General features: G+C 36.5%; 2 protein-coding genes across 3 annotated transcripts in view; both read left to right on the plus strand.

The window, feature by feature from the left end:
* LOC136265990 (fibronectin-like) overlaps window positions 1-10,590 on the plus strand; it is a 32,922-nt gene extending 22,332 nt beyond the window's left edge. Inside the window, exons 8-10 of the mRNA XM_066060940.1 lie at window positions 4,216-4,338; window positions 4,499-4,532; window positions 10,144-10,590. Of these exons, the coding sequence (XP_065917012.1) occupies window positions 4,216-4,338; window positions 4,499-4,532; window positions 10,144-10,378 (392 nt within the window). The 3' untranslated portion in view covers window positions 10,379-10,590. The remainder of the gene's footprint in view (window positions 1-4,215; window positions 4,339-4,498; window positions 4,533-10,143) is intronic.
* A 5,342-nt stretch (window positions 10,591-15,932) lies between these two features.
* LOC136266061 (protein sidekick-1-like) overlaps window positions 15,933-24,728 on the plus strand; it is a 71,993-nt gene continuing 63,197 nt past the window's right edge. The window contains exon 1 of one of the 2 annotated variants that reach the window (XM_066061024.1): window positions 15,933-16,230. The gene's annotated coding sequence lies outside the window, so the exon portion shown is untranslated. The remainder of the gene's footprint in view (window positions 16,231-24,728) is intronic. The other variant, XM_066061029.1, reaches the window with a different exon arrangement.

Here is a 24,728-nt window from a genome sequence, read left to right on the forward strand (position 1 = left end):
AGTTCCAAGAAGAGTTGGATTTCCGTGGGTCCCCTGGTCCCGGGTCCACTGTTTTTGCCTACCCGTGCCGATTATGCCTGCATAATTTGGAGCATAATGGTAGACAAAAGCATTGAGCATAATGCCAGCATAATGGGCAAGTTGACATGCTGTAGGACCAGGTGTCTACAGACCTTCAGCACTTGTGCTATAAAAGTTTTTGTGGCTAATCAAGTATTGACAGCCAACATTGTAGGTGTGGTGGCAAGGACATTCCATCCCAGCTGACAAAAATGCCAAAGCCATGGAGAATTCAGCTACAAACGAACTTTGTCAGTAGAAAGATCAGCTAGAAGTAAATTATCCTGCAAAGAGTTCAAATACATTTGAAGTCACCCTGTAGAGAGATCAAGTAACCTTGTAAAGAGATAAGCTACATTTCAAACCACCCTGTAGAGAGATCAACTCGAAACAAATCACCCTGTAGAGAGATCTGGTAGAAACAAGTCACCCTAGGGAGAAATCAGCCAACAAATCACCCTGTTGAGAGATCAGCTTGAAACAAATTACCCTGTAGAGAGATCTGAAGTCACCCTGTAGAAAGTTCAACAAGTAATTATTCAGCCTGTATAGAAATTAGCTAGAAGCAAAATTCACCCTGTAGACATCAGCAAGAAACAAATCACTCTGTAGAGAGATCAGTCAGAGCAAGTCACCCTGTAGAGAGTTCAGCTGGAAACTGTAGTGAAACTGGCTAGAAACAATTCACCCTGTAGAGAGATCTGAAGTAGAGTTCAACAAAGCCTGTAGAGAAATCCGCTTGAAGCCTTAATAAATAAATTAAAGTTTTTTGTGCATTGGTTATCAGAGAAGCTGAAACTGTATATTTTGCATGATTCACAATGGAATAGTATGCAAAAACAGTTAAAGCCAGATTTTTTTTTACAGCCCCTTGTGAAGAACAGAATGGCTAAAGATTGATATACTCTAATAGAACAGTCACCACATGTTGAAATATCCTAACAGAAAAGTCAAGATTCAATTTTCTAGTAGCATGTTTTGGGCATAATGAGACACAGCTGGGCATAATTGGAGCATAATAGGAGAAATTGCTCAAAAGCATAATAGGCAATTTCAAAAGCAATAATAGGCTCAGGACTATTTTAGACAAGGCATCAATATTTGATTCAGAGTGTAACCTTTGTCAAGTATGTTTTAGCGATAGGGTACATGTACTTTAGCTAAAGAATGTCCACGTTTTTAGTCAGTGTGTGCATACTGTTGAAAATACCCATGTAACCTGATTACACTTAACATCACATAGTAGGGATCGTGAAGATTTGGGCTTTCTTGTCCAAAATATCACCCAAAAACCAGCCTCACTTTTCTCTTCATAACAAGAAGGCTCAGGATAGTCTGTAATACAGGGCTATTCAGATGAGGAAACTTTGAAACTGGGTAAAGCCACACTGTATGTACTATATTGTACAAGGTGCAGAGTGTAGCAACCATTCAGAATATTGAATAAAAACCTTCTGTTACAAGTACACAGTCTCTTAGTGTTTGTAATCACAGAATTCCCCACTGTGATGTGCATTAAAAATAAATGACTCATCACTAAGATGTGGATCCAAAATGACCATCAGCCTATTGTTAACATTGATATCTCCGACATTTCTTTCCTATATTAAATTTAATCACAGTGCATTGCTATCGCTACATGAATTCAACTAAGACATTGTAGCAGATATATCTTTTCACGGCTAGATATGGGCAAGTGTTGTACCTACTTATTCTAGGATTAGCAGTGAAAAAATGAACTTACTCCTCCAACTCTGGGTGTTTAATTCTACCTGCATCAACTCCATAGGCCAAAAATACAGTGATTCCCCTTGTTATTTTGTTGTGTGCATTTTAATTTTCAAGGTTTCAATGAGCAGTAGTGTCAGTAATGCTGTTTAGTGCATTTAAGTGCTTACATGACTGGTGAATTACATTGTGGTCCTTATACCAATTAAAATTTTAAACAGATATGAGCATGTGTAAGTTAACGGATGCTGCAAGAATCTAATCATGTCGTAGCTCTTGCCCGTGACTTATTGCAAATGATGCAATAATACTCCACCAAATTAGGAAATCATAGCCCAGAAAGTGTCTGAGGGTAATAACCCAACCTTGCACATAATTGCTGTAAGTGAAGTTTTTATTACAGACACTAAGATTTAGTGATAAACAAATGAGGGGTCAGTCACTCAAATTTGGCCATCAAATTTTAACTTATTTCTATCCAAATTCCAATGCTGAAATTTCAGAACATTTCTCCATATTTTACTCAAGAAGCCACAGACGATCTTGCTTGTCACTTGATGATTATTATACTAAGTCACATGGAAAGTACCTGGAAATATTGTGCCTTTGATAAATTCCATACGTTAAATGTCAAAAGTTTGGTGAATTTGGTGAATTGAAGTGAATTCGCCAAACTTTATACACCAGTGTTGTTCAACATTAACATGTTAAATTTGCCAAACTTTTATCCATCAACCTGCTTCTTGCTGATTCACCATAGCTACTTTAGTTGTGCCAAACTTTCGTTGCTTATGCTATGTAAAGTTTCAGCACTTTGATTGATGATATTTTCTCAGATATTTCACTGAGTGATAGACTAAGGAAAACCAGGTGTATTCTGTAGAGCACCTTGAGCTTTCCCAACGGTAACCTATACAGGATGGCAACGTATAGAAGGCAGCCATTTGTCAGAACAACAAAAGGCACATCCCACCAGTGAGTCGTTGTTGTGACGTAAAATAGTGGCCATTGGCATCTAGCCTTATGACTGGTCAGTAAGGCTGGAAAGCAGGCTGGTAGGTACATAGATGAAATACTGTTTTATTCTATATCTGGAAGCTTAAGAGTGTTTAACTCAGTATCTGGTATTGAATGGAGTAAGACCATTCCATTAAAGTAATTTTTGTCCCATATGATATTTCTGTTTCACACATGGCATTTTTTAGCAGCACACATCAATTTAGGAGGGAACTCTACTAAACAGTACAACTGTACTGTTTGATACACTCACAATAATTGACTAAATTACTAAAAGTATGTAGGTAGCCTCTAATTGCTAATGAGTCTATATTGTACGTCACTCTGAAATCATTCAAAATAGTGTATTTCTGTAACACTGACAATGTATGAATTACATGTTACTTTTTACATGTAGTATAACAAGTGGTTTCTATACAATTACTTTACTATATGTCACTACCAGCTACTAAGACTCACTGATCATGATTGCCACAATAAGTTATAGTTTAAGATAGTTGGTCTACATAATTTACCAACATTAGAGCCTACACATATAGTCATATCTAGAGGTTCCATAGCATTTATCAAACATATTTCAATAAGCATTTTAATCCTCACCACAGTAACACACATTTGAACTGTTCAACAAAGCAGCCTTTGGTTTCTCTTGGTACCAAGTTGTAAGTAAATTACAGCAGCACTTTGCAAGTTATGTGCGAAACAGTAGAGCCTATTATTTACATACCACTCCTCAAACAAAGGTATGTATTATCAAACAGCAGTACTAGACTCAATGACTAATTTTTGAACAGTTTGCATGTTCCAATGAATAACTCACTAAGGAATTACCCTGTCACAATTGTAATTTTGCTTGCTTTGTGCTACCGTATATTGACTGCAATAGAAACTACTGAAGGAAACTATTGTAAATGTTGTATTGTTGGTCATTACAGCTCAACAAGTTTTTAGTTAGCTTTTATTGGCCTTATCTCTTGTTTAGTATGTTAAGTTCGATGATATGTATACCGTTCAATAATAGGCGACTTTCGCTACATAGCAATTATCTAATATAAAGTTTGTTTGAAAAGGTGCAGGAAAGAAAAAAATCCTGGGCAGCCTTGAACCTGCAGCCGTCCGATTTACACTTGAACGCTTACTGGAGTCTGCCAGGTGTCATGATGTTTTCTCCTTGTCAATTTCATCTACATATATGTGTATCCATATCAACTCTAGAGAGTGACTTATGAACAAAATGTTCAATAGCTAGTACTGTATATGCTCGGAAAGTGATAAGCTGAAAAAGATTTCACATTAGTCTACTACTGCTTGAACATGTAGTTTAAATCCAGCCGCTTTTCTTGTGTATGGTACATGTAGCTAAAGTGTATATGACATTACATATTTTAATGGTGTCATTTACATACATAGACCCTGAATCAGCAGATAGTGACAATACAACTACTATAGCTGGAATTGTAGCTGGAGTGATTGTGGTCATTGGAATTATAGTAATGATTATTGGGGCTGTGCTCTTCTACCACTATAGAAAATGTAAGAAGTTAGCTTTGTTGCTTTGTACTGTAGTTAATTACTTGGGTATATGCTATTTGTCTAATGTGGAGATTGCACTTGTACTTTTATTGTAAATTCAGTTTCAAGGAATTTTATTAATATGCTTTCTGACATTAACTTTTTATTTGTTATGTGACAGGTAAAACAATGGAACCAACTAATGGTGAAACAAAGTGAGTTGTTTTTTTGCACATTTGCTCATGCATGAATAGCTAATGGAAAGTGTAATTAATGATGGGTAATATTTTCAAATTGACGACAGAGACAATGCTTTAAGTAACAATTCCTAGTCATGAATGTCTTACCAAGTGATAACCAATTTTCATTTGCTTCAAAAAACTGTTTGAACAGCTTCATCTTGCTCAAACAGTCTAATACTACCATTTTCCCCATAGAACCGCAATTGATGCGACAATCAGTGATCAAGCTATACTGTGGAAGATTTTTTCCACTACCAAATCTCTAAAGTCTTTTTCAGTTGACAGGAAATACACCAAAAAAAATTATGTTCCTGCTTCATAGCCCTGGTTATTTTCTAGTAATCTTTCAAGGCTTAGCTATAACAGTTAAATTGAGGCAGTGGACAAAATATGCAACTTGATGTGCTAGCAGCACTGATTGTATTGGCACCATCATCAGTGATGGTACCGACTCCTAAGATTTCATGACTGCTTAACATCTGGTAAAGCTTCATCTACAAGTACACAGAAAAATTTGGAATTTTCAACTAGAGTAGGGACCATAGCACATCGATAAAAAGTACTGAAACAAGCTGGAGTTGTGCACGATATTAAATCATAGTAAAACAATAAGAAGTGTTATATCCCTACTATGCTCAAGATATACTAAAATGGAAATGCACAGTAGGGATATAACACTTCTTATTGTTTTACTGTGATTTAATATTGTGCATTACTCCAGTTTGTTTCGGTACTTTTTATTGATGTGCTATGGTCCCTACTCTAGTTGAAAATTCCAAATTTTTCTGTGTACTTGTTGTTGACTTTTTTTGTAAATAATTATTATGACTAGTGACCACGCATACCGCATCTGAATGGTGCAGTGCGCCCCAGCTATGTTAATTATCATCTGAAAAGTGAAGCATCCATTACGCTTCATTGTCAGCTATGTTCATCCAATTACACAGCATTTCGGATCAAGAACAGCACCTCTGCAATCCATGCACACTGAAAGAAATGGTGCTGTGCGCCCCAGTTATATTAATTATCGTCTTAAAAGTAAGTATCCATTACACTTCGTTGTCTGCTATGTTCAACCCATTACACAGCAGTACGAAACAAGAACTATCCGAAAAGCTCCTCTGCAATCAAAATAGCCACTATGAAAAATACGGACGATTTCTGTTACAAAGGGAAGCCATCACTGCTGAGTGGCTTTCTAAGGTTTGTTATGATGTGGCCATTGAACCTCCTCTACAACCACTTACTGGGGAATGAGCCAAGGTCTGCAAACTGACAGGATGAAGCTAGGGCTGATATTCATGCTAGGGGACTCTGGGGGCAGCGACAAAGTTCCTTTTTTGATGTAAGGGTCTTTCACCCTAACGTCAACACGGAGTTACTGCCAATCCACTATCCCACCACTGTATCAACACCACGAACTACAGAAGAAGCGAGAATATGGAGACCACATTAGAGAGGTAGAGCAAGCTTCTTTTACCCCCCTTGTGTTTACTACTACTGGGGGTATGGAAAAGAGTTAGTAGTTTTCTATAGATGTCTGACTGACCTACTGTCCCGCTGAAGTTCAACTATGTATAGCTGTACTCTGGCCTGGATGAGGTGCACACTGTCTTTTTCACTGTTGCGCTCCGCGACAGTGTGCATCCGTGGTAGCAGGTCCATCTCACTTCGATCAGCTGATGTCTCTCCAGAGATGGGCCGCTTTGATGGGCCGCTTTGATGGGCACAGGGACTACTGAGTCATGCCAACTGGTGCTGGGGGTGGTGGCAAGGGCAGACCATTTAGCCCGGGGGGGGGGGGGGGGGATTTTTTTTTTAAATCACGTGCTACCACCAAATCAACACTTTTCGCTGTCAGCAAAGATGAATGGCACACAAAGGAGGACACTGGTAAGTCCATGAAGAATGCATTGTACATACTTCGGTATTCCAAAAGGCACCAGTCGGGCCGAAGTGACATCAAACAGTGAAAAAATTAAGCCTGTAGTCTTAGCCGTTATCGAGTTACACTTGTCTGAAGGCATCAGGCAGTCAGTCAGTCAGTCACTCAGTCAGTCAGTCAGTAGAAAATTCCATTAAATAAATAATTTTTAAAATTCCGTAACAGCTTGTTGAAAGCGTTTCAGGTCGATCTGAAAGCTTTCTTGGGCTTAGTTTTACCTAACTAATACTGCCTCATCATCACCGGTCAGGGAAAATTGAGGCTGTTTTTGGGTGATATTATTCTGTGGGCCACGCCTACTCCTTTGTGGTCCCTACTATACAGTTACTATCATACTGTATGATAACAGAAGCTGTATGGTCAGCAGGCAAGAAGAAACTTCAAATTCCAAGTATTGACTTTAAAATTGCCAAACCCTACTTAGTAGTGAACCGTGTAGCTTATGTATAGGAGAAGACCTTGTCTTGACCACATATCAGCTGTATATGTGTGGTAGCGACTCTTGTGCAACTGTGTCATGCAACTTTGAATATAAGGTATTGGTGTATGAGTAACATTATACCTGCTAGTAGGCAATTCATACTGACTATCAATCCATTCTAGCATCATGTGGAAACCAGGCTTGTCAACTGTGTGGAGTGGCAAAAATAACATCCATTGCACTTGGTGACAGGGTTTCTTTTCTACATGTCCTTTTGGGATATTGTTCTAAATGAGCAAAAGCTTGTTGTATAGTGGGTTGAGTAGTTCTACTACTAACCAACTTGGTTGCACTATTTTGGATCCATATCATAACTTGTGTAAGATATTCTGGATTTCTGAATGGGTTACGTCCGTTTCGTATAAAATAACACCATCTTCTAAACAAGGCGTCATAACATCCATGTACTCTGGTTGACAGACACGAAGTTTGGTTTATCAGATTCCTTGATGAAAGGCGATTCGATTCATGTGTAAGTTCTTTATGTAGTAACGAAGGGGAAGCTAAAAAGGAACCTTGTACTGCGAAATTTACGTGTTCAGAATGCTCGTAAAAACACGTTTTTTTCAACATATCTCTGTAAATTAACCTGTTTAACAATCTGTATGGTCGGAGTCTTATTAACCATCCTTCGCTGCATAGAATGATACCAAATTTAGCAAATTTGGTTGAGGATAACAACTTGTAAATTGGGATTTTCCCACCGAGATAATTAAATTTTCCAATAGGTTAATGTATGGACCACGTATAATGTCATCATCAGCAGTAAATAAAGTGACATTTTCCCATTTGTACGGTCAGAATTGGATAGAGAAATTCAAGGGCTTTCTTTTATTGTATGGTGTGCTGTAGAGATTTTGTGAGTTAAAGGTTGTAAATTAGTGTTTTTGTATGTAGTGTAAAATACATGTATTTTGCATTGGACAGCGAATGACAAGGAATGATGAGATTTTATGATCAGCCTGTTTTACCAAGTAAAAATATATTAAACAGATATTAGATTTATTTTAATGCATAATTCTTAATTTTTAAGGGTTTAACCCAGTGTAACCCAGTAATTTGAAAACTTTTAATGTTGACCACCTGAAAATGCTTGATTTGACAAATCCCATACATATGTTCTGATATGCCTTCAGTTTAAATTCATGAAAATTCCTTAGAATGCCTGTGTTTCAAATGATTAGATTGCCACCTCCACACAACAAAGCGTACATGCAAGGAGGTTATTTTCATGTCTAGGTTTCCATTTAAGTATTTATATGGCCAAAAAAATACTCTGGGATAAATACATTCTATGTAGTTAATTTACGTATTCTTTCATTTATTTGGTTGTAGTAAGGAATAAGGTTCCCATAAGACATTAGATTTACAATAGAGCGGACAAGGGTTGTGTACAACTTTCAATGACATTAGAATCTTTATAATCAAGTGACTTGTGTGTAGTGAAACGAAGCTCAAGTCAATGAAACCGATACATCATCAGATCCCCCATTCATATATAGATTAATAAAATCTTTGTTTTGTGTTTGTACAGTAAATGGCACGTAATTTATGGGTACGCACTTACATGTATTTATAATGCAATAAAGTTTACAACTGACATTTCTTTATTGGAACGGCCTTCTTTATGCACACGGAGAAGTATAGGCACTTACCTTGATGGGTTTGCCAGTTCATGTTAAACAAATTGATCCAACCCCGTTTCTTACAATTGCGAGTCATGATCGATTAATTAATGCCTGTAATTTATTTACCTGTACATATTGTGGTTCGAAATGTCTAACCCTATAACTCCAAGAGTCTATAAAAGGTTGAAATTTTAGTTGTCTTTAGATTTGGAGAGGCAATAAATGGAATTCAAGAAATATGTGAAATATGAAAATGTATTAATTAATGAAGTAATACTTTCATGCAAATGTACCACTAAAATTTGCTTTTGTTGTAAAAAAAAACTATGGGAATTATGAAGACATCAAAAAAGAATGTTACCTAGGTTTCCACTAGCTGACTGTTCATGATCTACAAATTAAATGACTTTTATTCATAATAGCACATAGTGAACATGTAATACTTGATATTTGTTTAATAGCAACAAATGAAATAGGCAACAATTATCTAACCTGTCTTCACCTAAAACAGCTTCATGTTATATAAATAATAAATAATTACTGTTGTTAGCTTAAGGCTTTGTTTACTACTTTGGTTACAGTTTAATAGTATATAGTTAAACAATATTATGGAGGTCGGTGTCCTAACATTGAGCACTTGTCAAGTAGCTTTTAGCACCTTGCGCACAGTATCATACAGCCAAAATTGTCCCCAAATACCATGCTTAGTGACTATAAAGCTATTTTTTGCTAGCAAGATATTTAGTGACTATAGTATAAAGTGACTATAGTATGAACTATTCTGTGCTGATCGTTGTATTAGAGTAAGTAACTATTAAAGTACCTTGATTTGTTTGCCAATTATGCTCTAAAACTGCATCAAAATGCTGGGATAATGTTCAATTCTTTTACACCATCATTATTCCTCAAATTATTCAGGCATAATTCCCTCATCCCTAGTTATCTTAGCCTTTTTTATTTCTTTTAAATGTAAGTTAGCAAGTGATAAGAGATTCCATCTAAGTAGTTAGCACTAGATGCCACCCCTCAGATCATTAATGTACTTATTATGCTCTTCAAGATTTAATTTGTAAGAACTTAAAAGCATTAAGATGAAGATCAACTCTAGTATTGGTATTTTTGTGAGAATGATAACATAATAATATTGCTTATGCTAGTTGTAACTTTGTGAAGTTAAGAAAAGGGGAAAAGAAAAATAATACACTTTAGCTAATTAGGTCAGTTGATAAAAATCATTTTGTTGGGTGGCATCCCAAAGTGGTAGCATCTGGACATTGTAAACACTTTAATTTACAAGACACTTCTTGACTCACAATTATAAGGCGGAAATCAAAGGATGGTGTGTGCTACCTGGTAGCAATAGCCCAGTGGTTTGTACTTGAACTAGAGGTCTGGTGGTCCTAGCATAGTCAATTTGTAGTGATTGTGAAGTTATATGCATTTCCCATTAAATGTTGCATGCTGAGTTGCATATTGTAGTGTTAGGTTTTATATACATATCTTAGCTGCCTTATGTGTGTATTATTGCAGAATGGATACATTACAGTCAGTAATTTGTGACGATATTGATACAGTAAAGATGCAATCATGTCCAGCTTATGAGGTTGTCCATGATAATGTGAAGATGCAGTCTTGTCCAGCTTATGAGGTTGTCCATGATAATGTGAACATGCAGCCTTGTCCAGCTTATGATACTATTAAAGATAATAGTGGCCTAGCACAAGTTAAAATGCAGTCTAATCCTTTATACATGGCTGTCCGTTAATATATTCATGAACAAGAGATGAACGCCTGCTTGTTTTTATGCATATTGCCACTATACATGTATACATTTACTTCACTATATGTACCTTAGCACAATATGTCTATCAGGTTTTATAGTTACACTGTACTAGTTCTGGAAGAAACTTGTTATTATGTCAGAGATATATACAGAGGAGGTTCAGTAGTATACCTGAGCTAAAGCAAATATGAAAAAAATTGGACCTGATTAAATATATGATCATATAATGGGGTACTGTATAATGCATTATTGAAACAAACTTTTTAGCAAAGTTTTAGGTTATTATGCATGTACATGCATATATTAGAATTTAATATTGACATGCTAGTATATGACTGCATGATGCATAGTTGTGTATACATTGTAACCTTGCTTTGTGGTGACCTCCATATTCATTATAGTGGCCAGGTCCCATACATATCAGTTTGAGCATAATTCATATTGGCTTATTAAGTAGTACATGATTGTTATTATTGTTCTACTGATGAATAATTAATATAATTAATATTTTGTGATGAGAGTTGGTTTTATTCTTGAATGGTTAAGTGACTATTGTTTCAACCACTTTGCTGTAGAGGTTGAAACAGACTATGGGAGCAGACATCTGCTTAACAATACAATTTTCTCATTTTGTTATATATAGTAAGCAAGATCATTGGGTCACTGCTACCCAAAGCCATGCATCGATTGTTTGAAAACTCAAATTTGAGTCATTTGTATATACCCATTTTACAGTGCATGTATGCTGTATATCAGGACATCTTCATACATGAATAATTTCTACCTTGGCTTCATAACTACATTCCAAGCAAACATTCAATTAATTGTTATACTATGTTGTATTTTTTCTTGGGAGTTTTTAGTTGTGCTGTCTTCCCAGTATGAGATCTAATATGCACATAAAGTTATCCCCGCCTGAGTTGATCTCATTAGCCCTGTCCACCATCCACATCACATTGTTATGTGTATGGCCAAGTACAATGTGTTTGTGGTTAGAACTGGATTATAAGTTGTCTGGTGTGCATATGTAAGTCATGTAGGCAGCAAGCTTTCTAGTATAGCTACCTATTCATGCACACTGTGGCATGGAGCATATTATGTTTTAATAAACTCATAAAATGCATATCACATAAGCTGATTATCAAAACAACTGCCATATATAGCAAGGAACAGGAAACACACACATAAACTGAAAGAAATATCTATCCACACAAAGTCAGTTTAACAAGGCCATAAGGCCTAGGTATATTAAACTATACACATGTACTGTCTAGACGATCAAATGGTTTGTAGCTAGTTGTTTTAATTTCATTGTTGCATACACAAAGTTTCCCCATATGGGATTACATGTGTTCATATTCATTTCAGTTTTCACCGTGTAACATGCACATGGGTACTTGAATTGTTTTTATGCTACAGTGAAACCTCTATTTAATGGACACTTTGGGACTAACCAATTTTGGTGAAATTTTACTGTTATAAGGAGGTTGTCCTCTTTCAGAGGTAAAATTGTATTGGTTAAGGTCTATAGGGACCTCAGTAACTGTCCTTTATAAGGAGGTTAAATGTACAGTGTCCTTTACAAGGAGGGTCCATTAAAAGAAGTTCCACTGTAATGAGTCTGCTGCTACTTCCTGTACATAGCTACATGGTAATATAACATTACAATAACATTGCTATATAAATAATGTCAGATCCATACATATGTTTACAGTTTTCCCACAGCCATTTTCCTATTAAGTATGTATATAGTGATATATGCTGATATATATAACTAGTGAAACTGTACAGAAATAATTATAAGAATAGTGGTGCAGTGCATGTGTCTGCATGTGTGAGAGTGAGCATTGTGTTGTGGTGAATGTTGTCTTTTCTCAACCAATTGATAAAAGACAAAATACAGGCTAGCTGACAAGACTATAATATTATGTGTGGTGTATGTGAGAGATGAGTGAGACTACCAATTGCAAAGTGGCCATTTAGCTTCAGTTCCAACTATGTTTTACCTGAAGTGGCCCTATACAATTGATCCAGTCATGGTACAGAAATAAATCACCAGAGCCATGCAGTGGGATACTACCAATCAACACCTATAGCTATATACATGGTAGAGAAAGAAATGGAACACAAAGGAGGACAAAAGTGCATGTATGTGTGTGAAGGGTCGTTTTTAAAACCATGTTGGTTTAGCATGTCCTTGCAGTGACTCCTAGGCAATAATAACCCACTATTGCTGAAGACAACTACTACAGTGTGTCAAGCCCATGCAGGATGCTAGTATATACCAACCTGATACATCTGTGGGGGTTTACAAGCTCTCCAGGACTGGAGATAATGTAACATCTTCGCTTAAGTTTTGTGAGTCAGGACAGACTTGCTGGGCTTGCACCAGCTTATTATGCTTTACATTTTACCTGTTATGATTATATAATCTAAGCTGCAGTGCTCAAAAATTCTGCCCATTATGCTCATCACCATAATGTGCGCTCAATATAATATTTTTACCTTTTCCTCCATATATTTCAGTGCTAACAAATCTGCATTTTTGAGTGGATAAATTGTAATAATATTGTTGACAAAACCTGGCTTCTAGTTCTTTGAATTTAACCACTTGTAACTTGACCATGCACTCAGTATGCTAGCAGGTCAAAATTTGAAAGTGATAGCTTACTCCTAAAGTCACAAAATATGGATGTGAATGGAAGCCTGATCCAGTCACAATTTTCATTCTAATAAATTGCTATGTCACATAGTTACTGACTGCTCTATTAGAGCATGTCAATTTTTCCATGACATGTATTTTCATTGTTCAGGACTTACAGTATGGCATAATTATTATTCTAGCATTATGTTGATGCTTACAGGTACCTTAATTATTATGCTGAAATTTACTATGTGCCTAGTCACAATGTCAGTAGCAGCTGTGGCACATGTTGCTGGTGTGGTTGCACCATGTACAAGCATCGCCATACCAAGTGTGCACTAGTGGCATGACAGTCTACCCATGCTGTTGTCTGTTCCTTTCCTTTCAGAAGGGTGCATGACAAGTAATCAGGCAGTGAAGAAGAGGCATGTGTGTGTGTGTGCGTGCATGTGTGTATGAGACAGCATAGAGCAGTGGCTAGAATATCGGCCTGGTAATTGAAATATCCAGGTTTGGAAGCAAATACTCATACACAGCAAATGGCTATGAAATCTGATCCATACATACCCACACATAATGTACATGTATGGATTTGTTTCCATACATGACCCTAGTACTTGACATGTTATCCTTATCAACCATTCAAAACATGTCAACATGATATGTATGTTCACATATGGTGACCAACTACTGTGTTAAGATGTTATGGTCCTATAAGAATGCTTGTAGGGGGTCTCTTATAGAAGTATTGACTATAATACGTAACTAGCCAGTTAGTACTTGCATAGTATCAAAACTACTTCACTAGTTAGCATGTAAGCCATACATGTGGTATTGCAGCTTTCAAAAGGTTAGGATATAATTGCATTTAGGCTAATGATAGGGAATCATATTACTGTAAAAACCAGAACAAGTTTCACCTTGCATATGAACAGCTACTGCTTCAAATTCCTTATAATTATACTGTCTGGCGGTGCAAGTTGTTTGTCTCTTTCTAACATAGAGTGTATAGCAGTCCAGTGTGGAGTGCTTTGTATACTTACGTAAATTGAGGGTCATGATGGACAGGGTTAGCTCAGCTTGGAATGGAAAGCTGAGTCTTACTGGAGAGAATAAATTTTAGCTCCTACTCCTATGCTGTTTGTATATGTACATATGGACACAGTACAACAGTAGATCTCACTCCACAAACTCATCACAATTGCAGGGGCAGGCAATTATGTTACTGATTTTGGGAGTAGTAGGGCAGTGGGCATCCAGTACATAGCGTGGCAACTCAATCTTTGCTCTCGAATTTTATGATGGATGTTACACAAGTTCATCAGTAAACATGGTTCCCAGCAATTTTCATACACATACAGGATGTCAGTTACATGTATACTTGAACACTGGTAGTAAGCTATTACAACTAAGCATTCCTGGAGGTATTTACCATCCTACAATCAAAGTCACAGAAACCATGACATTGTGGATATACACATAGCTGTATGTCATGTAGTGTGATATCCAGCAGCAGCTGTGCACATGCGTTATGTGGAACAGCGGCTTTAGTTATCTCGAGGGCTAATTCCAATTCAGGATTCAGGCCAGTAGCTCAGTCTACAGTACCAGATTTTGGGTGTAGGATCTATAGCCCTATATATTTCTGCGAATGTACTAACTTCAGCTATGCTATACGTAAGTAAATGCAGTCAGTTAAAAGTTCACATTAAATCACAAATCACACTTTCTTGCATGCATATATGGCCATATCACAGGTGGGAGTTTACTGAAACTGGTCTATAGAGAAATTATTTTCTATCCATAAATGGTCATGAGCTGTAAAAAAATTATGTACGGGTGGCAAATTCTCTATAATTTATACAGCAGGTACATTTTATTATATGTAAAATCTCTTATATCAGCGTCATGGTTGAATGAGCCTTACCCTAAATTACGTCACAGACATAAAAATGACTGCTGTAGTGCAGAACGTTTGTAAAATTTGTATGGGCGACTATGGGAAGAAAAATTTTGAACGGCAATATCTCAGCCAAGAAAGAAGATATCAAACTCTAACTAGCAGGTATGGCTATATGATGTTACAATAAGTACGTAATAGCGATTTTCAGTTGATTTCAAAACAACGCTAGATCCCTATTCTTTCAGCTAATATATAACCACACCTGCTGGTTGATATGATATCTTCCTTCTTGGCTGAGATATTACTGTTCAAAACATTTTTTTCCCATAGTTGCCCATACAAATTTTACAAATGTCCCCACACTACAGCAGCCATTTTTATGCCTGTGATGTAATTGCGGATAAAGTCCATAGACTGTTATCTACAGAACTGCTTATACAATACCGTTATCATGTGATGCTTGAATTACCTTTCATGTTCATAGTCCAATATTTGAATTGTACAAGCATGCATATTGTAAGGCTTCTAGCTCAATAGTCTTCATTGTTAGACTAACAACACTGATATGAGGATTCTGTTTGTGGCATTTGTGCCAGATGATAATTGTCACATGTGGTCATCATGTCTAAACATGGCTGCAGCCATTGCAATTTGGATCATGTAAGTCATGTTGGTGGATGTGTTGATGGTCCCATGCTGAATTGCTTGTGTCTTGTCTTCTTTGGAATGTTGTAAAAACTGTAAACCATTCCTTGTACTACCACACAAACGCTCTACTGTTGTGCTTTCCCAGTAATCATTGATCTGATTATGGTAGCCTAGGCTATCACAGTACCATAATATTAATCTGATAGCTAGGTGTAACCACACAGTGATGAAACGGTATTCAAGGCTGATGCAACCAACTGATCAATGAATATTGACTGTGGAAGTCATAGTAAGGCAGGACATTCCAATCTTGTAGGAAACCCTATTACCGCCCACTCCTTTACTAAGTCGTCCACAAAGAAATTGACGATTGGTGGCTATGGACCAAAAAAACCTTTCACATCTCTTTCACTCATCACTATAAAGCACCGGAGACATTGCGATTGGTTTGGTTTCCTTGTCATATTCAAAGCTTTATTCCCCCAAACCGGATTTCAACCGGATGCCACAACCACTTATTAGAAGGTCACGTGACTCGTATAAGTGTTAAGGCGGTAGGATCTGCTGCAGAAATCATTGATTCCAACCTAAACGGATAGTTACTCATATTGATCAGTCATACTTCGCTACATTAACGCGGTGAGTCTTTGCACATAAATCACATTGGAATGTTGTTAACTTAATCCTAACTGTATGGCGTGTGTGCCTCACCATTGGCATGACACATACGTTACGGCTAGTGATGTGTAGTATTGAGCAGTACGGGTTGTTTTGTAAAGGTTGGAGTGCTAGGAATGTCTATGGCTAGCTAGCTGATTCTAGAAATAATTCTGATGAATCGCGGCCGATTGAGGTGACTTTATATGGTTGTAGTTTTGATAGGTAACAGTTCGTGGTTTTGTACATCAGTATTATAGCGTTACTAATTTAGTTTAGTGGGAATACGTAGGTACAGCGGTAGTTCATATTTCTGTGGAAAGAATTTCATCAATATTGCCATCTGCTATTTTGTCTGTCATTCAAGTCTAGGCGTCAATAGTTGATCGGTGCAAAATACCCTTGATGTAAAATACATTAGAGAGAGTGTGCTAGCCAAACACCCGTGTTCTTGTGTGTACTGTTTGTTGAAATGTAAAGTAATCCTCCTTATTAATTCTGAAGTTGGTGTGACCCTATGGTTAGCACATCTGAAAGTCTCCTTCAGTTTGTCTGATGTAACCACAACTAGGTTATATTATTGCTGGTGGAATGTTTGTTCAACAATATTGTCTGGAGGACTAGACTAGGTGTGTGTTGCCCTGAAGGTGAATTAGCATACAATGAGACTGAAAGTTGGACTTGATCTCAGACCATTTGGTCTGTAATGTGGTAGATGGTTATTTTAACACCTTGTTGTAACCACCATAGTATAAACCATGGTACTAGGTCAGAGACATGTTTCAGTGGGTGGTATAGTGTCTGTAACTGAAACATAACATCTCTAGGGAGTCATTGTTTCTATGTTGACATGTACTAGTCATGTTGTATGGTTTTTATTTATTCTTAGTTACAACATTCTGTTCTATTATTTATCCCTTAAACCAGAAATCTGGATCTAATACGTGTCTCTTAGACAAGGTGCTGTAACTTTAGAAGCATAGTTCCTATTTACGCTATTCTACTTGTGATGTAATATGGACTCAAATCTTACCTAGGGTTTTACCCTAATGCTAAACTTTCAGACCAAAACTTGTCATTTAAGTAGCCTTTGCAGATAAAATGCAACTCTTTAGTTATCTTTATAAAACGCTCCATATCTCAGTGGTGTCAACTTGAAACAAACATCACCCACTTCTCCATTAAATTCTCCATCAGGCCATATATGACTCAGACACGTGATTAAACAAACCAAGCACGTGGCAAGAAAATCAATTTACGGAATCGCACGGTGCCATCCTTCAATGCTTATAACAAGTAAGTTCATTGTTACATAACTTCTCTAAATAGCCCAGTGAACAGACTTTCAACTGATGTTTAGTTTTAGGTTGTAGGAGTCAATTTACTCCATTTAAAGCTTCCATGTATGCTTGTAATGTGTAAATACGCGTTCCCCAAAGGTTCTGTGGGTTTATGGGTTAATACTAGCTGCCATTGTTGATCAATATAATTGTATCCTTGTAAGCCATTATCTGTCTATAAATGAGCATTACATATGTGACTGGGCCTGCGAAAATAGGGCATGTGGGCACATGACTTTTGCCTACTTTTTCAAACTTCCATCACTCATAACTTTTTATACCATTACACTATGGAAATGTCAATTTTCAGATCTTAGTAAGCATTTAATTGGCTTTATGATGCAAGTTACAGAATGTAAATATTCTATTCAAATAGTGAGATATGACCTGTAGTGTGACTGGGTGTAGTTTGTGCCCACATGCCCTGTTTTCGCAGGCCCGGTCACATATATAGGAGTAAATAGATCTATTGAAACTGAAAAGCATTCACACATGTGTACATGGAGGAGTTGTGTACATGGTCGTATAACTCAAAATAAGAGTTCAAGCTAAGGTCTGCAACTATGTGTCCCTATATGCTTTATGGCTTTAAAGAAGTGACTTGAAATTGGTACTAAAAACTTTTCCTGAAGTGAAAGGCTATGTTTTGAACTAACTTATATATACATAATTTTAATGTGACCATTGAATTCAATAGTGGAAAAAATTTATCATACCATGTAATCAGGAAATAAATAACTTTAAAAGGTCATGAAATTTTGTCTTGATCCTACATTACATTGCAGAAATTATGTCTGACATCAATTTGTACTTCTTGGTTCAGTAGAGAAAACTTGTCTGAAATTCTACAAGGATTTCTTTGACTACCAGATGTTCTTAAAGGTTATACATAGAGTCTCTAGTTATGAATTGCTCCTTCTTTGGTGAAAAATCCATGTGTGGGGTTACTTTTTTTCTTGGGAGATTTGCAAGAAACATTAAATGTACCAGTTTTTTCCCTCAACTTTTTTTGCTGGCTAGTATTGTTTCCATTCCAGTCTCACACCTACTAGAGAAACTAAGTAATAGACAATGTGTACACTGATTCTATTATTCTAAGGGTAAAAACACTAAGTGGACTACTCTCCATTACCGCTACATGCAGGGTTTCAGTTACTGCTTGCCAAAGAGAGGAATCTACTTCCCTGGAAGAAGCACTGTGCATATGAGCGGCACCGATCCAAGCTGCACTGATCTGCCATGGCAACATCCTGTTTGCTTCATGTATATAGATACAAGTTATAACAACAAATGATCAGGAAGTGCTTAAATTATATTATTGGCCATATGCTTATTTGTTAAAACCCTGCAAGTGCCTAGTCCCATAATATTAAGGCTATAATTGATAAATTATCACAGCTAATTGTTGTGGTGTTAATGATTTTAATCCACCAGTGATGTGAATGTTGTTAAATGGGTTCAAGCATGTGGTTGATGTGAGGTGTGTAGATTGGACAGGTCAGTATTTTTTTTTTGTTGGAGTGAGGCTACTAGCTAATAATTACATCCATTGAATTAGTACAGGAGATGAGATATAAGTATTGGAAAATGAGAATACCGCTGAATTCTTGGATGCGTCTTTGATAGATGGAGTATATATAGCATGCTAACCACTTCCACTTCAATTATGTTAGTGTTATGAGTGGATTAGTACTAAAGTTATTAGTCATTCCCAATGCTACTGTGCTAGATGAATGGATAACTAGGAACACATACAACCGCTACCTCAAGGAAAAATCTAGTAGTTTTGTGAGGACTTCACCTCATGACACATACTTGCTACCCATATGTAGAAGAGAATTTGTTGACATTGCAAAGATTTATTGAACTTGTAAAATTCATACATGCTTGCCTTTTGAAGACTGTGTAAGCTTGTGCCATTGTCTGTTGCCTTAACTACGAAGACTGTTGAGCTGTTGATGGTTATGTATTCATTTTATATTGTGCATAGCAAAAGTATACAATGCTGATTTTCAAGAGTTCTACAACAAGTCCAAAACTGCATTTGTCAATGATTCACGTTACACAGTTTTATGTTATGGTATGGTATATGCTTGTATGTTGACAGATGTGCTAGGAATCTTATTATCCCACCTACTCCAAGGGGTAAAGTAATTGAATTGTGTCTGTTGTCATCCACACAAATTTGTCATGTTTACAAAACAAGGATTACTAACACACTCATAAACTACACATACATATTTCCTAGCTTTGTCATCCTAAAGTAGTCCAGCGTCATGTACAAACAGCATATTTTTTTATTTTTTTTGTTCTACTGTAAGTGATAAAACTTTGATGACAGTAAATATTTGCAAATCAAAACCATGTTCTTATAAATATTGAAAATTGTGCAAGTTAACATCTTCAGCTTTATGAGTAGTCCGGAACTGAACTTAAAACATTAGAAGTGAGATGGTAAACACACAACAGTCTGTAGTTAGCTGATTTTTTTGCTCGTATACTGGCCGATCCATTGGTACATATTCTAGAAGACATCAAACTGTTGAATTCTCAAGCAAGGGGCAACAAAGCACCAATTGCCCATTGTTTGACAAAGAGAGGCAGACACAAGGGAAGCAAAGCGACTGCAAAGAAAAACGCTAGCAGCAAAACAATATAACCCGAAAAATCAACACAAGCAAAAGGATGCTCAGTCTTAAGAAATGGTAATGCAGCTATAGCTAAATTGTTTACATTCTGGTTTTCAATTCCATAACCATAGACATTATTATCACACTTTACTGTACAATCACCTAACTGCAAATATAATATTTGAGTTACTGTATGTAATCTACAGTAATAATCTTTTGTAATTTTTTCATTGTTGTTATAATCCTTATCAAGTTCGTTCTGAGGTGTGAAGCCTTTACCATGTTAGCTTGTGACTGTATCGGTTTGTTTGCTGACATAATGTTAGTCTAGTATCATAATGTGGATACTATTCAATTGGGTGTGTGTGTGTGTGAAGTGCCATGCCTTGATGGAATGGCTGTACTGTGCACTGACAACATGGTGTTGAATTAAAGATGTGGCTATGTTATACTGTATATTGCATCCTTGAAATTGACAGATATCTGTGTAAAATATATTGGTCATCCACTGTATTGGAGTAACACATAAGATCTATTTTTAGTGGTTGGTTTATTGCTTTTAAAACCTGTCATCATATTTTTCTTTGTATATGGGATAGTACTGTACTTCATTGGGGAGGGTATTGACTCTGTGAAGGTTGTCTGCTGTGTCAGCATAAACAATATAACCTATTTTGCAGACCAGACTGCTGTTGTGTGACACATTTGCCCTGTTACCACTCCTTGTGTTAATATTTAGGCTCTCTGTGGCTTTCATCATATGTTTTAGCAGCTAATGTGCTTATTCTGAAATGGTCATCCTCTTCAATAACAAGAACATGGATAAACACACTTTTGTGTGTATGTTACATAGTCACTAGATTTGTGGTCGCTGTTCTAGTGGACACTTTGAAGTGTTACTGGTGTATTGTGCGCTGAAGTGTTACTGGTGCAGTGTGGGCATTCAAAAGCACCACTCAAGGATATTTCCTGAGCAATTTCATGGAAATGTTGTTTGCTCATGCCCCACCAGTTTAGAGATATGATATGCTTTGTCTCGTTATATTCAGTAACACGGAACATTGAATTGTGAATTTTAATGATTAGGCTAGACTCAGTGTAGTTGCTAATGTTCGACTAGTAACTAAACTATATTCCAAAATTAAAATGATTTTTTAGGCAATGCTTAGATGTGTATTTTGCTCCCCACATGTCAGCCATTGAGCAGATCACAAAACACACAGAAAACAAGAAATTAAGTAGCTGAGAATAAATTGCTGCTACACAATAGTTTATGTACAAGTTGCGTTGCTTCAGTAGTTAGATCCCTTTGTAGTGAATGTTGAGGGAAAGATTATTGAATAAATATTTTCCTAATAAAACTTGCTTAAAATAATTTACTTATGAGAATCAATACTCTCTGTCAAGTATTCCCACTGCAAGGTGAGTTTATAAAAATAATTTGTATATGTGAAACATACAATATCCAAGAACAGCTTGCCAAATACAACTATATCCTTCCAGCCAGCAAGATTGCTACAACCAGATGGATATAAGATGTGTACTTGCGAAGTTTGTGAGTTCAGTATTTTTGCACTATCCTTTTGCATTGCCAACAAATTCCCTACTACACAACACACAGCACATGACACTACAAAGGTAAAGTCCCCACAAAACTACCTTGTTGATAAAATGGTACAATACATTACACCATTATTGCACAAGTATTTCATTTTCTCCTTTAAGAATTGCACAGTTAGCACATTACTGGACAATGATACAGAAAAGTCATCTCAGATCTCTATAAACAACAAACTCCTTATTTAGGAAACAGCAATCTATGAACATATCGCATGTCATTATGTAGTAAAGGTTCCACTACATCTAATGTACTCTGACTGGGCAAGTTAACAAGGAGTGAGCTGCTGTATGTGTTCTCAGTTATCTTGTTCTACATTGGGGCATGTGGCAGTTCATAAAATTACTGCTTTAAAACATTGACTTATTGGAAAGTACGAAAATAGCCACATGAAAGCACAGTTCTACACATAGTTGCAGGTGCATTCACTATTGTGTATGGTTCAAATTGTTGGAATGGTATGTTCCATGGCACAAAGCTATAACTCAGTCACTGGTACATACATGCTTTTAAAATAAATTATTGCTTGGAAGACTTTTGTGAACATTAATATATAAAGCATTCTGCTAGACAGCCTTAAGGCTTGGACTGCTGTTACATGTTGATATGTGCTAGGTGATATAAAGGTTTGATGTTACAATGTAGCTTGTATCACAGCAACGGTAGACAACATTATTGCTTTTTCTGTCTTCATCAAGTCTTGTGTTTTTGATTGCCTGCCTTAATTCAATACCATCAGTTTATACTTTATGTTCTCACAAGTTCTAATCATAATTTTTATCTTGGTGATTTTAAATGTTGCTGAGTGGGGAGGGGCCCACATGCATATGTAATGATATTATTCTGAAAATATTTCACGTGAACTGAATAGTCCACTTGTACAAAAAGTAGAATAAGGGCACAACAGAGTGATACACATTTTAGTTCTACTTTGTAGTTTGTTTTGTTTGCAATTTTGTGATTCACTATCAGAAAAATGCTACCGTTATGGGGTAATTAGACTTATAGTAATAATGATGCATGGGAGTCATAATTTTCATGTCAACAGTAACAATGATCAATCGTTTTTGACCATGTTGTAGTTGGGCAATATTTGATTTGTGACGTGTGATTATCACATGAGTTATTTAATGTGATTATTGCAATGGACTTTATCCACAATGACGTCATCATGAGCACAAGATGTCTGCGTTATTTAGGGGACTAATGTACAGGTGCCTATAGTGAAATTGTTTTGATCGATCATATTTCACTCGTGAAGCAAGATACTGACCGGAGCTAACAGGTATATGGTAACAAAGCCATTGCAAATAAGTGTTATCTCAAAATGGGATACAAATGGTTTATTGTATTGTATTGCAACTATACCTGTTGCATAGAGCTTGGTTATCTCCTTCCCTGGCTGAAATATGATTGATCAAAACAATTTCTCCATAGGTGCCATTACAAGTGTTTGTGACGTCATTGTGCATAAAGTCCATATTACGTTTGAAAATTTGAAATGCAACTACATGTACAGTTTAGAAAGTCTGTAATGTCAATATACGAGTGCTTATTTTTACTGAGAATTACAGTACTTTACAAACAAATTTTATTTTATTTTTTTGTTGAAGCCAACACCTATACTGTACTGACATGGTTAGAGATAATATACACAAACTGTATCAAATATGAGGCACAGAGTAGACACAGATTGGATGATAAGTGTAACATTTATTGTAAAATGTGGTAAATATTACCTATGGGATAATATTGTGAAGGCTAAATAAGTGCCATAATTCTATTTTGGGCACTTCATCAGGTGACATTGGTGATTGAAATATTTCTCAACCTTACTTCATAGTGCACATGTTCTTGTCTACCCCACCCCAAATTGTTGTCACTTATTCAAGGAGAATATACCCAAAGATATTGTACAAATGTTCAATAGAAAATGAAAATATACTCTGTTGTTAGTAGTGTATGTTGTTTATTGTTGCACTGGTTATAGTAAACTAGTTTCTCAGTAAATGGTGAAATCTTTGTACACATGTTCAGCTAACTTATGACCCTGTCAGCAAACTCTTCTATAGGCTACATGCCATGTACTTAGTTACAAACAGCTGTATGATATCTTGCAGCAGCTGTACTGCATATATGTAGTTATGCACAGCATGTGTATCAGTAGCTTTTGTAAATGCCACGGCATCTCCAGGGATAATTCTAATTCAGGCCAGTAGCTCAATCTACTGTTACCGGATTTTAGGGTGCAGGATCTATACCTCACTATATTCTGTGCCAGTGTATTTGTCAACTTTAGCTACACCATGCGGTAGCAGACAGCAAACAGTTACACATTAAAATCACACCTTCAGTCTTACATGCGTGCACAGCCATCTGGCAGGTAGGAGTTTACTGAAAATATTAAAGAGAACACCCACTATTATAAATGGCCATGAGTCACAAGAATGACGTATCGAGTTACAAACAATAATGTACCAGGTACATTTTATTACATGTAAAAAGTGAAATCTCTTACATCAGCATCTTACATGCTGAGGCTGAATTGATGGTTACTTGCAGAATTCCTTATACAATACTGTTATCATATGATGCTTGAATTACCATTCATGTTCATTGCATAAAGTCAATACTTTGAATTACCCTGTGTATTGTGAGGCTACTAGCTCAATTGTCCTCATTTTACTGATATGTGGATTCTGTTTGTGATGTGTGTACCAGTTGTCACATGTGGTCACAGCAGCAGCCATCACAGCTTGCATCATGTTACTATGTAAGTATGCATGTATGTAGGTGGATGTGTCGATCTATTGTTGAATCGCTGGTGTCTTTGTCTTCTTTCCAAGTGTCTGTAAAGCTACTATCACATGACACACTCTACTGTTACTATCA

The sequence above is a fragment of the Dysidea avara genome, chromosome 1 (assembly GCF_963678975.1).
Source record: "Dysidea avara chromosome 1, odDysAvar1.4, whole genome shotgun sequence".
Lineage (NCBI taxonomy): Eukaryota > Metazoa > Porifera > Demospongiae > Dictyoceratida > Dysideidae > Dysidea > Dysidea avara.